General features: G+C 39.7%; 1 protein-coding gene across 4 annotated transcripts in view; it reads right to left on the bottom strand.

Moving 5' to 3' along the window:
* Nucleotides 1-17,695, bottom strand: part of SATB2 (SATB homeobox 2) — a 207,878-nt gene that overhangs the window by 167,194 nt on the left and 22,989 nt on the right. For all 4 annotated transcript variants that reach the window (XM_063116205.1, XM_063116206.1, XM_063116203.1 and 1 more), the window contains exon 3: nucleotides 14,710-14,886. In XM_063116205.1, coding sequence (XP_062972275.1) covers nucleotides 14,710-14,886 — 177 coding nt within the window. The remainder of the gene's footprint in view (nucleotides 1-14,709; nucleotides 14,887-17,695) is intronic.

Below are 17,695 nucleotides of genomic sequence, written 5' to 3'. Positions count from 1 at the left end.
TAGTGCTCTCTTAGTTTGGGCTTTGCATTTATTGTAGATCCAGTTTGTCTAGAACTGGAGTTCCAGATGTTTTTCCCAGACCATGTCTATTTTCTCCTGCCTGAACAACGACTTTATCTAAGGGGGGGATCTACACTATTGCTTTTAAAGCGCTTTAAAGCACTTTGAAAACGTTTTGAAACCTGTATATGCAGTGTGTCCTGGGCCCCAACAGCTGTCAAAACTGTTATAAAGCGCTTTAAAGCAGTAGTGTAGATCCCCCCTAAGTTCACATCCAAGTTTGTTTTGGAAATAAATATATCACTTGTGAAAATAATGAATTTAAGGAGCATCTCAAACTGACATTTTCAGATATCTCCAAGTTAATGGTTACTAGGTTTAATTAAAAAAAAACATTATACAAAGAAAAGTTTTTAAACGCCACAGGGGGAAAAGTGGTCAGTCTGTAATTCTACATGGAGAAGCTATATAATTTGTTTGGAACCACAGAGGGAAGAAATGTATACTTAAAGAGAAAAATTGTTCATTTGCAATGCCAACTTCCAATACAGTGTTCATTTAGGAAATGGGGGGGGGGGGACTTCGAATTTTTATTATTCTGCTTACTCCTAAGAAACATGAAAACAGCATATGCAATATATTCTTAAGACAAAAAGTGATCATTTGTTCTTCAAGACTGGTCTATTTAGGTTGCACTGGAAGTGACAGTGGTAAGGGGGGGAGCCATGACTCAACGAGAGAACACATGTTTTACATGCAGAAGGTTCCAAGTTCATCCCTAGATTCTAGAATGATCTCAGACAGCAGGGCTGGGAAAGACTTCCTTCTGCCCAAGTCCCTGGAAAGCTGCTGCCAGTCAGAGTAGAGGGAGATAAGAGGGGGAAGTAGGGTCATTCTCCCTATCCATGAAGGCTTCTCTTCCCTCAACTGTCATCTCCAGCAGTCTTTCCAGCAAGCTGCATTGGGGAAGATAACAGGGGGGAGCAGGACCATTCCACCAGCCCTGCTGAAAGATTTAATTTTGCCACCTCCTTCCTCACTATTCCTTTTTCTTTGTGTGATGTGTCGTTTTAGACAGGAAGTCTGCAGGCAGGAACTAGCTTCTTTCACTGGTTATTTGTAAGCTGCTCCTAGAGCATTTTTGGCTGAACACCAGATAAAAATAGTTTAAATAAATAAGATGGACCAATAGTCTGACTCAGAGAATCAGTTCAAGCACAACACTAAAGTAGAAGTTTGGCCTTATGTGCCCAAGATGCAACAACCTCACATGCTCCTAATTTTCCTCAAAACGGAGATTGGAAGCATCTGATTTTAAGCTAAGCACAGCTACCTGTTATGCCCAAACTTGGTAAACTGGGGGTTTGAGTTATGATTAGTGAGCAATCCAGCATAATAAACCCTGATTTGAACCTGGCTGGTTTGAGCAAACGGTATTTTTGAACTAACCATGGTTCCCAAGGATCAGATGTAATGTGGAGCTATAGTTAGTTTAAAAGCTGAAGTGGGCGCGAACGATCTCCTCCTCATGGCCACACCAAAGGAGGACAGAAGAGAGGTGTGTGCAAGTTCATGACTCAGCATGATTCATGGACACAACACTAAACTATGGTTTAGCATTACAGCTCAAAATATGGAAGCTTCATGTGCCTATATATCCAATTTGCCAGGTTAAAGCACAGCAGAGCTGAGCAGCAGTCCCACCAGAAGAAAACAGCTAAAAGTGTTTAAGAGTGGGTTGGGTGCCCCGTCCCCAAGCTGCATTTTAAATTGCTCCACTCTCCCTTCCACAGTTTTTCATGGAATCAACAGCAGATGCAGTTCTGGATCTGCTCCCATCAAATCTAGTTTAGGCCTTGTAGTCACTCATTTGGATGAGAGCCTGTGGCTAGTCACAATGAGTTGTGTCCAATGGTAGCTTTGCGCTACAGGAAAGTGATTTTGCTAATGCAAAGGGAAGCACTCTAGTTTCACTAATCCCACCCCCACCTACTGCAGCCCCATGTGTCATATCCCATACTATTCCAGAGGGTCCTCAAAGCTCAAGAGCAACTTTTGTAGGACATGAGTAGGCAGGATCAGCAAAAATGGAGTGTCCTTCCACTGGTGCAAAGCCACAACTGGACAGAATCTTAAACAAGAAATTTTGAATGCAACACCAGGGAGGAAATATACGTAACTAAAGTTGCATATTGTCCTCTGTCCATCCCTGGGCTAATGTGTACTAACACATTTTGAATTACTAGATGCCACGGGGGAGAAAGGAGGAGTCACGGAAATGCTATTCTCATAGGATCTAGTTCCTTTCTCTCATCCTAAAAAATGTTAGGAAGGAAGATGGAGCCTCAGATTAGTGCTCTGAAATGAAACTATTGTTACATATATGTCTAACATATTTGGTAATCATCTTTTTCAAAGGCAAAGAAAAAAAGTCTAATTCTGATGGCAACATCTAGAGATGCTTACTTGGAAAATGTTCAGCTCAGAATATTCTGCAACTAGTACTGGATCAAGGTTTAAAGGAATAGGGTACTAAGCATAAACAGGAAACACTTTTCTGACTGTATGCAAAGGCATTTAGTTTTATTATCACTTTAAAAGCACCTTTGCCAACTCAACTACATTTAGTGCTCATATTCAAAATTGAGTCATCATTCAAATAGCTCAGTATTTCTGAAGTCATTCTATGTGAGGACTACAGTGAAAACACTGACTGGTCACCTTCCTTTCAGCAGTAATCTCTCCAGTCATTCACCGATCACATAATTCACTTTTAGTGAAACTATTTCTGATCTACAGTGGAGTTATAGGACAAAAATAATTATCTCTTACATTTGTTGTTGTAACACATTCTTCAAACTTAGATTCAGTCACTCCCCATAGAAAGGTTTAGACAAGTCTAACATTTGTACCCTAAAAGTGTATCAAAACCAATGGAAATGCAATTCTATAAACCATTCCATTATAAAGTCTTAAATTACAGACCCCCATGATGATGCATTGCAGTGCTTATCCCTAAACCTCCATGTTTTCCATTTTAAGATTGGTGGAATATTATATGCTTCTGATTAGGCTGCATGAATAAATGCTCTATTCTTTATATTGGAGTTACAGAGGTGGTCTTCCTTGAATGTTATAACACAGTGCAATGCAGTTTAGTGACATCATATGGCATCACAAACTCACATGACTTCCAAAGCCCATAGTGACTCTATAATCATCTTGTTAAGAAATTAAACAAGTGAATCAAAGCTGCCTCTTTATGAGCCATTTAAATGCTTGCTGCAAAACAGTGAATACTTGTATTTTAGAAGTTCCAAAAAAAGAGAGAGACTACTCTACTCATTCCTGTTAAATATGGGCTTTTGGTGCCACAAAATAACTCAATGTATATGGGGGTGGGGGGAGTCTGAGAAGCAGGGCTGGGCAGAGGGGCGGCCAGTGGGGCCAGTTGGCATGGACCTACGATTTTGATGGGGCCTACTCCAAGTCCCCCTGGTAGAGGCAAAGGGTAAAGATTTGTTAATTTATTAACATTGACAAGGCAAAGTTGGGTGCTGAAATGCAACACACTTCGAAAGACAACACACTGTTTATTAACAATGGCTGGTGAAAGCAACATTTTTAGTATGGAGGTTTTATTGTGAATGTAGTAGGGCATATCAACCTGTTAGCCCGCTAATGATTTTTGTTAGCAAGGGAGGAGGAGAAATGATTAGAGATGACAGAGTTACACAGGATGTATTGTGGTAAACCATTAACAGTAGTCACTGCTTTCCATGACTGTGCAGGTATAATAATAATAATAATAATATATTTCTTACCCGCCTCTCCACTTGGATCAAGGCGGGGAACAACAGTGAATATAAAACATATTAAAAATTGATTAAAAACAAAGCATACATGATTAAAACATCCTTAAAACATCCTAAAAACATTCTAAAATTTCACTGGATAGGCCTGCCAGAATAGATCAGTCTTTATTGCTTTGTTAAATGCTAAAAGACTGTTAAGTTGACCAATCTCCTCCGGCAGGCCATTCCACATATCTTTGGAAAGCACTGACACCCAAATATCAGTGACGGTGCTGAGCTTATGCCTACCATCAATTAAAATTGCAGAGCACATCCAAAGCTGCAGATCCTAAAATTGCACAGGAACATGCTAGCCACGTCTAAGCTACAATGTTAAACTGCTCTAAACGTCTTGAAGGAAGAGCAATGTATAACTCATGTAGCACAACCAATGGCTATGCTGTCTAGGGATAATGTGCATTGTAGCCCAACACATCTGGGGGGATTCCACATGTCGTACTGAGGCCGCTTCCATGCGGCCCCAGTGCGACCCCAAAGCGATCGTGTAACTTGCCTGGCGAAGAGACGAGGAAGAGGCGTCCTTGCCGGCGCCACCCACCTACCTCCTCGCCGGCCGGGACGGAGAGCTCGGCGGAAGAAGGCGGGGTGGAGAGCGGAAGAAAGACTTTTTTTCAACATTATCAAGGCTAGGGGAAAGGGTTTAAAAAGTAATAAGGTGGGAACTAAGCTTACATTTTTTAAGGTTATACTTAAGCACCTGGGGATAGTTCTCACTGAATTCAGTAAGACTTCTGAGTAACCACATATAGGATTGTTCTGAAAGCCTTCCTGTCTAACTTTGGAAAGGGGTCACTCCGGCAGGGAATGGTGTCAGGAGTTTTAAGACACCCATCTTTAAACCCTAATCTGCTGTTCAGCACAGAGGTGTTAAATAAAATTTGCTACATGCTGTTCTGTTTCAACTCCAAAGATAAATTCTTGCTTTTTTCAAGAGCTACAGCTTTTAAACACCTGTTATTTAGATTCAAATTCACAGGGTTATTTTTATAGATTTTTAAAGAAAAGCTATTATTCTCTTTGTGTGAGTTTAAACTTACTACCCATTCTAAGCCTTACCAGACAAGGGCCATTTCTACACCTTCCTTTTTTCCTGGGATCGTCCCGGGATCATCCCCGTGTATCCAAATGACACACAGGGGATCCCGGGAGCAGGCAGGGACGATCCCTCCATTTTCCTTGGATAATCCTTAGGTGTAGAAAGGGCCACAGTGGGTTACAAATAAAAAACTAAATAACCATACTTATCTGAGTGAGAAATGTGTTAGAAGGTTAAAAAAAAGTGCTTTGGGATTCAAATATGTTCAAGCCTTCTGAAATCCTGTATAATGCAAAGTTCCAATTGAATTTATAACCCTCAGGAATATTTTTTTCAAAGCAGTGCCAAAGGATCTATTCAGAAAGGCCTTAGCTAGACCTAAGGTTTATCCGGGGGTCGTCCCTGCCTGCTCCCGGGATATCCTGTGTGCCATTTTCATGAACAGGGATGACCCCGAGATGATCCCGGGATAAACCTTAGGTCTAGCTAAGGCCAAAGACTGACTTAAGTATTGTAGTCTGCCATTACAAACCTAAAACATGCTTTCTTGGAAGTATGCCCAACTGATTTCAAATGAAATTTACTGACAAGTGTGTTCAAGGTTTACTTAGGCGTTTACCTACCTTCTCAAGGACTGGGGGCATTTGAAGGGAGAAAAAGAGGGCAGGAAGGGGGTGCTTAACCTTTACCGATGCTCCAATGCAACTCCTCCCCTCCCCAACCAAGCTTATTCCTAGTTTTGGTCTGGCTGGGAAAAAAGTATTTTAAAAGAATCTGAGGGAGAGGGCTACAAGGGAGAATCAGGATGTGAGAGAACAATTAAGAACCCTCCCCCACCTGATGATTCTCTCCTTTAAACGCCCATGCAGTAACATTAGGTTTTATGAAGCAAACACGATTTTAATATCCTTGTGCTTGCATCATAATACATGGTTCCACCCTCAAAGAGAAGACCTTTTTTTAGTATCATATTCAATAGTTTAGAGAAGTGATGGAAATGGGAAGATTTCCATCTTCCACCAAAAAAGCTAGGAGCTATATGAAAGACTAGAAGTAGCTTCCGATCGATAGATAGATAGATAGATAGATAGATAGATAGATAGATAGTGTCAAGGCTAGGAAATTTACCCACAGAGGGTTAAACCCTGGAAGAAAGAAAAACTGGACTTTGGCAGGTGCTACATATCAGTGCTGGACTGTAAATGCCGAGGTTAATTGAATAATTGAGGGATGGAGCTGTGTCATCACACTCTGTGTAAAATGTATATAAAGCTGTGCAATTGTGTAAAATGTTGGATGAGGTGATGGATGTGGTTGTCGTTGTCGTGAAATATATTGCTAGAAGATTTTTGTACTGGAACGTGATTTATGCTGAAAACCTCAGTAAAACTCTTTGCTGAAGAAATCTCGTGTCAGTGAGTATTGTCTTTCCTGGAAGGCTCTCTGTGCAGAGCAGGAGATTGTGAGCTGGACTTCTGTTGCTAGAATCTCTGTTACAGTACCCAACAGATAGATATTGGGGGAAATCCCCCCATCTTCATTCACAGGCTGGTTCAAACTGTGAAGGAGAAAGCTCCACACCATTCAATGCTCCTGCATGGCTTGCTATCTGCTGGAACGTTGACCACTAATGCAAAGGAGACCACATCTTGTCCATAACGACCAAAGAAGATATCCTGGCTTGGATCCAAAGGACTACTTGCATAGTAATGCTTTCCCACCCTCCTCGTCATTGCAGCCCCCTGCACTCTCCAAAAAGCCCCTCCTGAGGGTTGGGCAAGGGCTCTGGAATGGTGTGGGAGATGGCATAGGGAGCTGGAGCAGGGAAGGGGAAATGGCAGAGATCACCTTGCTTGTGCAAGACACCTTTGGATCCAAGCCCATTCTCAGACTTCTAATAGCCAGCATGCCTTGGGCTGTGTGTGCACAAAATTTCACCTCTGTCTGTTGCAGAACTACAGTAACAATTTTGATTCATCTGTGAGTTTGTCTGCCGGTTTGTAAATGAAGTCACTCGTGTATTATTTCATGCGGTCTGTGACATCATATGCACCTTAGATTGATTGCAACTCACAACCAATAAAACTAAGTGCAGGTTTTGTTTATATTTTTCTATGCACTATGCCAAAAGTCAAATTAAAAAATATCCTAATTTAATCTTCACAATGGCTCTGACGAATAATCTGTTTGATGCTACCTAGAGAGGTTCATAGTTTGAAGAACTTCTTAGCTACACAAGGATCTGAATATATTTCCCATGCCCATACCACTGATACAACTATTGTTCCCCTGATAGTATTTCTTAGAAAGAGGAAGCTAACAAGAGGTCTTGTTTTCTCTTAAAGATATCCTCATTTAAAAAGGGAGGAATTAGCTTGAAATAGAGAATTTGTTAGACTTTCTCAAAACATTCAACTAGATATAATATTTCAAACACTTGCTTTAAAATCCTCAACATGGAAATACAAGATATATATAAACAGCTAACAGGAAACAAATTGTTCTTTGACCATAATCTGCTCTGCACATTCAGCTCTTAATTCACCTGGATTTCCCCACCTGTGAGTAAATTATACTATATTTTGCTCCAGCGGAGAAGCCAAGTGCAACGGATAAGCATAGGTTACGCTCTTGTTGATTACTCCATTTTATGCTGCTCAAACACAAATAAATTACTTATACTATTCAGATGTTTGCAGTATAGAAAATGGTATTCTTATTATTTGCTAAACAGATTGTATCATAACAAGAATCCTATACAACAGCACATGAATAATCGGAGGCACTTGAACAAGAATTTTAAACACAACAAATTGGCTTTATGATAAAGAAGACTCACTACTAAAATTGTTATCTTCTGTATTAACAAATATATAGAGGTAAAAAAAGATCATGCTAGTAAAATAAACATGAGGTCATCTGCAAAATTAAACTGGGCTGAATGGAAACCTGTAAGACTGCTTCTAAATGGTATTTTTTATCTTTGTTTTATCACCAGCATCTCTGTTTCTTCTAGAAAACAGAAGTGGGTAGGGGTACTAGTGATGTTTACTCAGAGCTTTTAAACCATAATTTATATGGACAGGGCGTTGAAATTTAACAAAGGTGCCTTTTCAGCCAGTGTTCATTAGATACTAAACGAAAGCAGTCTAAACAAAAATAAAAGGATCTAACAGAACTAATCTTGTAGCTCTAGAGAAAAAAACCTGCTCTTTTGATTGCTTACATTACATGGTTGACACTTGATATATAATTTATCCATACATCAGTGGATAGTGTAGATAGAAATGAGTGTAGTATGCAGAAATACACACAGAGTTGATACCATTTTTTCAGACTGTCTTTCTCTCTCTCTCCCTGATATATGAACAATTACACAAAACACGGGACTTTTTACCACTCTGGTTCAATGGCTAGACTGGTGGATTTGGGATGTAAAAATGCTCAGGTTCTAACGCAAACTCAGGGCCAAAGTAGATGTGATGCTAAATGCATTAAAGCATTTAACATGTCTGACTTTTCCCTCTTAAACACAGGAAACACGGGGGAGTGTGGGGTGGACAGGCAATCAGGATCACACCACACAAAGTTTATCTTTGCCACCCCCTGCACTGTCTTGGAGGAAAGGCAATATTGTGCAACTAATAGATACAAAAATACCTAAGAAATAAAATATACAAGTGTTACCCCTTAAAAACGTTCATGGCTTGTATATTTTGCTCCTACCTTTTTTGTTACATCAAAACCTTCTCCCTCCCTCTCTCTCTCTCTCTCTCTCTCTCTCATTATTAAAAAGGGAACGGAAGTCAGCTGTAATAGAAAACGGGGGTCCATACTTAAAGTTGAAGGCAATATCAAAACATTTCCTTGATGTCAATGGAGACTTCTTTTCATCCCCAAATTTCAGATCTGTGAAACTTAGGATTATGAAATCTTATTTAATAGCACACCGAAATGACTGAAAATTGGTTGGTATCCTTTGCCTTTTTCACGTTTGTTTATGGTGCTTTCATTACTGGTTGCTTGGTTTGTATTATAACCAAATATGGTAATATGGATTTTTTGTATACCCATGTGACAAAAGCCCTTTAGACACTGTTCCCTATTCCTGAGCTCTTGGATGCTTACACACTTGGTGTTTAACTTTGGAATTTCCACTCTTTGTCCGTTCACTTTTTACAGGGCATCTAAATCATCATTATCAAATTATTATTCTCTTCTGTTTTCCCCATAGTTCCTTAGTCTCTTTAGAGAGTTCACAAAATCCAAATTGTAGGGAGGGTGGGGGACAAATCACGAGCACAATCTCAGTACACCAGCTTAGAACTGCTTTTCTTAATTTTTAATCTATTTTATTATTTATTACATTTCTATACTGCTCAACAGCTGAAGCTTTGAAAAAGCATGGTTTTGTTTTAAGTACTATCACTCCTCTACACTTCAGTGCTCCTTCAGTATTACCATTCTACTCCGTGTCAATTTAGCAAGATGATTATTTTTTTAAAAAAATCAATTTTATAAGCTACACTAAAACAATTTTAGCATTTTTAAAAAATGCACAATAGCAGCACTTAAATGAAACGGCATTTTAGCACAAATCTAGACGTAGTCTAAAAAAATAAACATACTGCTAAAATGGTGTGTTTAGGTACATTATCCTATCCATATGGTTATGTTGCAACCACTAGTGCAGATGAAAGAAAGTAGAATATCGACGCACACAAAATGGCTATACCTCTGGTGGCAAGTCAAGTTACAATTCCATATGTGCCTAATAGCAGAAGAGCAATGACTAGGGAATCCTATAAGCCACCAATGCAGAAGCACCTTCCCTGTAAATTCTTCAATGTGTTCTGGAGATCTGAGGCCTAAATCATTTGCTTTCTGGGCTTGTAAACCACATCAGCAACACTGGGCAGTATCCCACAGTGTCATTCTGCAAACCCAAATAGCGCTATTAGACAGCTTGCCAAATCTTTCCGTTGAGCAAGCAGTGTAATGCACAACCGTTTGCACAAAAGGTTGCACAAGCATATTTCACAACTGCTTCCTCAGTACTTTGTGCAATGACTTGCGCAAATGCACTTCCGCAAAAAGTAACTTTAGTTGGCTTCTCTTCTTACACATAATTCGGAACCTAGTTTCCAATAGTGCAACATCATCGGCGTGAGCAGAATGACACAGATGCTGTCCAGGTCTCCCACTTTTCCTAAGAATTAGCACCCCTGATTCTTGCTTATCCCTCTCTGCTGCTGCCAGTCAGATGCTACATTCTATTAGCTGCTTTTGCTTCTACACATTTCCAGTCCATGCCAGTTTTGTATGAGTTCATTCATACGACTGTTTCATCCTTTTTCAATCTGTGATTTAAAGAATAAAAAAAGCACACAGCACATAGTTAAATTATGGAACTCACTACCACAAGATGTCGTGATGGCTACCAATTTGGATGGCTTTAAAAGGGGGTTGGATAAATTCCTATCAATGGCTACTAGCCCTGATGGTTATGTGCTACCCCCAGTATCTGAGGCAGTAAGCCTGTGTGCACCAGTTGCTGGGGAACATGAGTGGGAACATGTCCTGCTTTCTTGGTCCCTAATCGTTAGGTGGTTGGCCACAGTGTGAACAGAGTGCTGGACTAGATGGACCCTCGGTCTGATCCAGCATGGCTCTTCTTGTGTTCTTATGAAATATCAGCTAAGGGACCCTAGAACTTGTAGTTGTTGAGTAGGTTGGCCACTTACACATTCCCCAAAAGGAGGAAAGGCATCACCAAAAACAGAAAACACAGATTTTCATACGCTAATTTATAGGTATAGATGCAAATTAAGGACAAACTATTATAACTTAAGTAGAAAGACAATACATTTCTCCATAGAACTGGGAGACCAGGTCTGCTGTCCAGGTGCTAATTGTAAATGGGTAACTTCAAGGCATCTAACTCTCCCTTCTTACAGTTCTTTACTTTTAAGTCGACTTGGACTGGACACCCCTTCAGACAGAAGGTTGCACTTTGTAAAGTAAAACACAAGGCCACCCTATTCTTGAAAGTGTGTCACATGGGGTGGCATACTTCTCTCTCTTTCTGTCTGTCCTAAAGTAGGGCCTGGGCCAGCAGCTTGATATTCAGAATATTCCTAGTTTGGTTTCTGCACTTCTGCTGATTGACTCAATCCCCACACATGCTATACACAAGGACAGGGGTCAGTGACTTTGGGGCCAAATTGGCCCTCTCAGAACTCTATGGGGACTGCACTTCTCCCCTGCTGGAAGTAGCTGCCACTGATATCCCGCTTACTCTGCTGGTAAACAAGGCACACAGGGAACATCTGGTTTCCCAGCAGAATTGAGATTCTCGCAGGCCACCTGTCTGATGGTCTCTTGGAAGCCCCATTCATAGAATCATAGAATAGTAGAGTTGGAAGGGGCCTATAAGGCCATTGAGTCCAACCCCCTGCTCAATGCAGGAATCTACCTTAAAGCATCCCTGACAGATGGTTGTCCAGCTGCCTCTTGAATGCCTCTACAGAGAAACATTCTCCTGGCAAACAAGGTGTGTGTTTGCTGGGATTTTGGTGATGGGAACACATGTGGCCCATCACTGCACAAGGTTACTGTGATTAGGAATAAGTGAGGTAATTTTTTGGTTCACATTTCAATATGAACTTTAAAAATGCGTACTTCCCAAACCTAAATAATGAACCAGAACATAACTGAAATCCATACATTTCTAAATCTGAAATGTAGTTCATACTGAAGTGCATACATTTCAATAATGCACACAAAAATGTGTATTTGCAAAAAGAAATGTTTTTTTAAGTGTGCCTTTGCAAAAGTACACACAAAAATGCACACAAATGCAGTTTAAAAAATGCATAGGAAAAATGTGGACAAATTTATCCAACCTAAAATAAAAAATACAATCCAATATGCAATTGGGACCGAAAAAGCTTAACATCGAAAAAAATGAGAGCCTGAGCAAAAACTGAGCTTGACATGTTCACCTATTCCTAACTATAATATTTATTTATTTATTTATTTATTACATTTTTATACCGCCCAATAGCCGAAGCTCTCTGGGCGGTTCACAAAAAATGAATCCATATGAAAAAATTATGTATGTCTAAGATTGGGGCTGCAATTTAGATTTGGTTAAACCTGCATAGTACCAAGGGCTGAACCTTTCAAAACATACTAGCTTTTGTTCCTAAATATGAGTATTGAAAGAGATTTGCACCTATTCCCTGCCTTCCATTTAAATTCAATTTAAGCTTTCCTACAAGAAACAACTGACTTGCCAATCATGGTGACGTTGCGAAAAATATTCTTAAAATGTTTTCCTTTTTTATGAGAATCTCAGTGTTTAGAGACCGGCCCGGTTCACACACCACAGCCAACCAGGAGTGATGGAGCAGCATGCACCAGCAAATTTACTTATTCATGGTAAGCCAGAATTTATAAAAGGATATTGCTTACTGCGGCATCCGAATGTACTGTATGCAGTCATGCAGTCAAAGCCAATTCAAACACTCACACAGACATTCTCAACCATGTCATAATGCAAGCTAGGTCGATAATTTGAAAGGAATCTTGTACCCAAATCTCCCTGAATATGGAAATCTAATACATCAAGAGAAGGTATGGACACTCAGGTGGCATACTTGCATGGAAGATGGTAGCTGCTCCTAGGGGGGGTTTCAATTGATTCGGTGTTACTCCCACAAAGCACAGAAATTTTACTTGACCACCACACTAATTTCCTTGCTAAGAATCCTATCTTACTCAGGTTCACAATCTTATTCAAACATCTTCATGCATATAACCTAACTCTAACAATCTCATAGACTGAAAGACAGATCTGCCTTTGCCTTATACAGTATTAACTGGGACAGTTATAATTCTGGAAACTTTAAGATAGGAACCCCAATTCCAATTTAGCACTCAAAACTCATTAGAACAGTAATAGTTAGCATGTATTTTATGTTCCTTTTAATATGTTTGAAGTTACTATTTGCTCATGAAAACATATTTTTGTAGAATAGTTTTTACCCCAAAATTAATCAAATATCTTCCCAGCCATTGATCCTTAGAAAGAACACCATACAGGCCATATACAGATAGGTGGTGAGTTGGAACAAATCAAATTATGTAGCAAGAAAAGTGTGCATAAATTCACAACAACTAAATTGCAACTTTACATGGATCCCCAGAAATCCCCACCCAGATAAGTATTTTTAAAAAGTAGTTGCAATATGGTGGCAACTACTAAAGTAACTTTTGGCAGGCCTAGTCTTACTTCTGAGTGTTTTTAAAAAGTCACTCAATAATAGGTAGAAACATCTGAATTAACACTACGCAGTCTCTGGACCATGACGATACAAAATACGCAAGCCAAATAAATAAGTATTAACCTACAAGCAAAGCTATTGTGTCCTAAGGATGAAAAAGTCAATGGCCAGTTTGAGCCAACCTCCTTTTCCTCATTGGAGTACTTATACATTTCTCAGCTAATGTGGATCAGTGAATGAAGTTGCATGCCTCCATAAAAGCACCCTTTCTTGGGATCTCCTTTCCTTTGTAGATGCCAAGAATGATGCCTTGGCTGCTTAATTCAGAATGTTCCACACGTTAGTTTCCAACATGTTGAGCAACTGTGTTAACCAAGATGGATAGTGCTGTCAAAGAGAAAGCTGGTTCACCATGACAGAAACAGTGGGATACAGCGACCTTTATATTCAAAAGAAATGTCCCTAAAATGGCATGAAGTGGTTCTTTAAAACACTTTCCTTGCTCTTTTAATGTTTGGTAACTGAGTATAATGTTTCTGGACTCTATTGTTATATGTAGTTTTTATTTGTAATTAAACTCACTGAAAAACAATAGGAGTCATCATCACACTGCTTTGATTAAAAATGCCTTCAAAATTCTGCCTTATTAGTAGCCTATTTTCCCCAAGGTGCTTGGGTTTTATTTACACCAAAGCTCAGATAGAACATGAACATGTTTCTTACCTGTGATATTAGAGAACATGATGAAAATGTTGGCTAATATCTATATACAAATTTAAAATTGATTTGTAAGCCAAGCTTAACCAGCTTTACTAAGAAGTTATTCCTAGTGAAATAATGTGACTTATTTCGAAGTCAACATGCTTAGAAATACAGTCTTAAAATTAGTTTAACTGTACAAGTAATCCCAAATTATTTATCAAAACAAGCTAAAACTATAGTTTTTCATGATCCAATAGGAATAATTTCATTCCATTTTAAACTATCTACCAAAATACAGGGATGCATAATTTCAAGGCAGTGTGTGTGTGTGTGTTGGTTAGGGCTGAAATGTTTAATTGATCAAGCAGCTTAATTGATCAAGCAGTTAGATTAATCAGTTTTAAAACCTTATGCTCAATGAAAAAGGTGCCCTGATTAAACAGGATAGCAAACTTAAATTTTACTTTTCAAGTACTTGGAAAACTGCAGCTTAAAAACAGGAATTCTCTTTTCTCATACACAGTACACAATGTCTTTTCTTATATTCTACCACACATGTAGCATCTAACGCATGCATCTTGCTACTGTTTTTACTCATGTCAATTTATTACTATGCCCAACCGCTTGACTTGCTTTAAGTAGTTGGGCATAGGATTGCAGCTTTAATATGCTTTTCTACATGATCACATCTATTAGCTCCTTCCTAGGTTCATTGCTAGCTTCCGTATTTGCCTTTAGAAAGTTCTCTAACTATTATATGAGGATCTTCTTGTATGCTATTAAACAAACAAATGCTTTCATGCCGTACCTTGTGCCTGAGCTGCAGAGCTGTGAGAATATCCGAGAGCCAAGAGTGCAGTCTCCACCAGTTGACTAAAAAGCACATCTTTACGAACCAGAACAAACTCTGCGTGTTCTTCTCGGTTATCATATTCGAGAGAAGTGTCCAGCTGCTCCACCACACAAAAGACAGGGATCATCAAACCTGGAGAGAGAAAGATGGTTGAATCCAAAATTAGAGAATATAAGAGCTGCTGGATCAAACACAAAGGGACAATTCTAGAAAAGAATCTCATTTTCAAATGTGGCCGGGCAGCCAGATACCTTTAGGAAGCCCACAAGTAGGGTATGACGGCAACAGGTCTCCCCTATTATATGACTGGTAGCAACTAGTTCGGACATATGCTACTTCTGAACATGGAGTTTCTATGAGAGACGTATTCTCTCGGGTTTTGTCAAACTCTATTTTAAAGGCCATCTAAGCTAGTAGCCCTCAGCACAGGTTATCTATTTATTAATTAAAATATTTTTCTCCCACTTCTCACAATTAAGGATCCCTGAGGCAGTTATCATACTACAATACAAAAATGCAAACCAAATCAAAACAATAGTAAAACAGATTCAATCAACAAACAGAAGTAAGGTAAAACTCCATAAAAAGCTAGAGCGAATAGAATTGTCTATATGTTGCTTACATTCACTTACGGTGAGCACCTGACAAATTGACTGGGGCAGGGAGTTCCAAAGATGAGGACCCACCAGCACTGAGAAGGCCCTACTCCAGTATGCCACCAAATGAAACTCAAAAAACTGGGGTAACTCTGAGCAGCACCTCCAAAGAGGTTCTGAATAGTCAAGCAAGCTCATATTGGAGGAGGTGGTCTTTCTAGCACCCAAAACCAGTTTATAGTATTCCCTACCACACAATAATTGGGTATTCTTGTGTGAAATAGTACTTTGTTTTCTCTGTTCTAGCAAAAGGATTACAAAAGCCCTTTTACCATGCTTATTAAGAATTAATAAATCGATTATGAAATGGCCTTCTGAATAAATTTATATCATCTGAAGTCATTTAAGATAAATCAAACACATTACAATCAATATCAGTTTGCCCTAACCACCAACTTCCTAGGTCCAGTTCACCATAAATCACATATATTCTTCATTATTTATATTGTATTTAATTGTGTAAAGTGCTTTCCAGGCCTGAGGAATTCCTCCTCATAACAATCCAGTTAAATGCATCACTACTTTTCCTATATTACATAGAGGGAATTAAGTCTGGAAAATGTGACTTGGTTAAAGTACCCACTGATGTTATCCCTGAGATGCAACTTTCATTCATGGGATTATTATTTTTAAAAAATATATAACTAACCTCATCATTGGAGCACTCGTGCGCTCATCTTCAATAATAATTTTTAAAATGACGGGCGCAACATTCTCCTTCCTCCCGGAATGTCGCGCGCCGCATATGGACTGAGAGGGAGGATCCCCCTCCCCTCCCCAGTGTAGACATGCCCTAGGAGGTGTGGATCAGCACATTTCACATTGGAATTCACAAAGGTCTTATTCTTCAGTCATCCCCAATTAATACAAAAATTGTACTAAATGCTAATGTTACTTTATCCAGGAACTTTCAATAATTATCTTATTCTAATAGGCATTCAAAGAGAACCATGCTTGTCAACATGTGGTATGGACCTCCCTAAGGAGGTACAAGAAATCCTAAGGAATGAACATCACTGTCTATTTGAGGTAAAGGTGGAGCCATCTTCTAGATAGAGAAGGGGGCAGTTCAGTTCATACTTTTTTTTCATTAGAGTCCATTTGACATGAATATGAAAGTAGTCAATTGGTTTGAACGGAACACTTCCTCTCTTTCTTCCTGTGATCTGTCGACTTCCAGACTCTCAAGAAGAATGAAGTAACACAAAGGGCACTTCCAGATAAGACTGTAGCACTGACCACACTGTGGGACTATGGCTGAATAAGCCAGACAATTGAACTCAAGCAAGCACAATTACCAGCAAATGAACTGGGGTCCTTTGAAAAGAGTGCCTGCAGTGGGCTGCCTTCTACATGAGCAGCAGTGGGACTTACCTCCTAACAGTAACACCTGCCCTGACCCCTTTCTTCAGTGCTCCTCTGTAGAGAGTGCTGGAAAAAGGAGGTCAGGTCAGGCATAAGCAGTGGACCCCATTAGGAAGCCAGGGCCTCAGCATCCGCCAGCCCTGTTCTCAGCCTCAGCAGCTGAGATTGTTTCTTATCTTTCCCTGGGGAGTGGGGGGAGATTGACACTAATGTTACAGACAGCTATCAAATAGTGCCTGTGACATGTGACCATGGTGCGGCAGTCCTAACATGTATCATTTTGACCATGCACATATCTGTGATTTTCTTCTGTTTAAAGTTCCCACCATCACCACTACCTTCCCCCCTAGCTGTAATGAAATACTTTGCAGTTCTTATGCATATGCACCTAGGGTGACCATATGGAAAGGAGGACAGGGCTCCTGTATCTTTAACAGTTGCATAGAAAAGGGAATTTCAGCAGTTGTCCTTTGTATGCATGCAGCACCTGGTGAAACTCCCTCTTTATCACAACAGTTAAAGCTGCAGGAGCCCTGTCCTCTTTTGTATCTAGTCAAGAGGGCAGGGCTCCTGCAGCTTTAACTGTTGGAATGAGGAGGGAATTTCACCAGGTGCTGCAGGCATACAAATGACACTTGCTGAAATTCCCTTTTCTATGCAACTGTTAAAGAAACTGGAGCCCTGTCCTCCTTTTCATATGGTCACCCTATATGCACCCTACATTTTAAAATAAACCCTACAGTCAACAAGACTACCTCCTAGCATTGTTATTTCCACCTCTTTCCAGAAGTAACACTAGCTGTCTGCCTAGTTAGAACATAAGAAGGTTTCCCACTTTGGAGCAGCCAAATGATTCGCACATAACACTACCCCATGGTTTATTTAACTCATGAATTGTTGAATTCTGGGTTATTGTGATG

The sequence above is a fragment of the Elgaria multicarinata genome, chromosome 2, assembly GCF_023053635.1.
Source record: "Elgaria multicarinata webbii isolate HBS135686 ecotype San Diego chromosome 2, rElgMul1.1.pri, whole genome shotgun sequence".
Classification (NCBI taxonomy): domain Eukaryota; kingdom Metazoa; phylum Chordata; class Lepidosauria; order Squamata; family Anguidae; genus Elgaria; species Elgaria multicarinata.
Note: the sequence above shows the minus strand (reverse complement) of the source record. Positions and strands in the feature narration are given on the sequence as shown.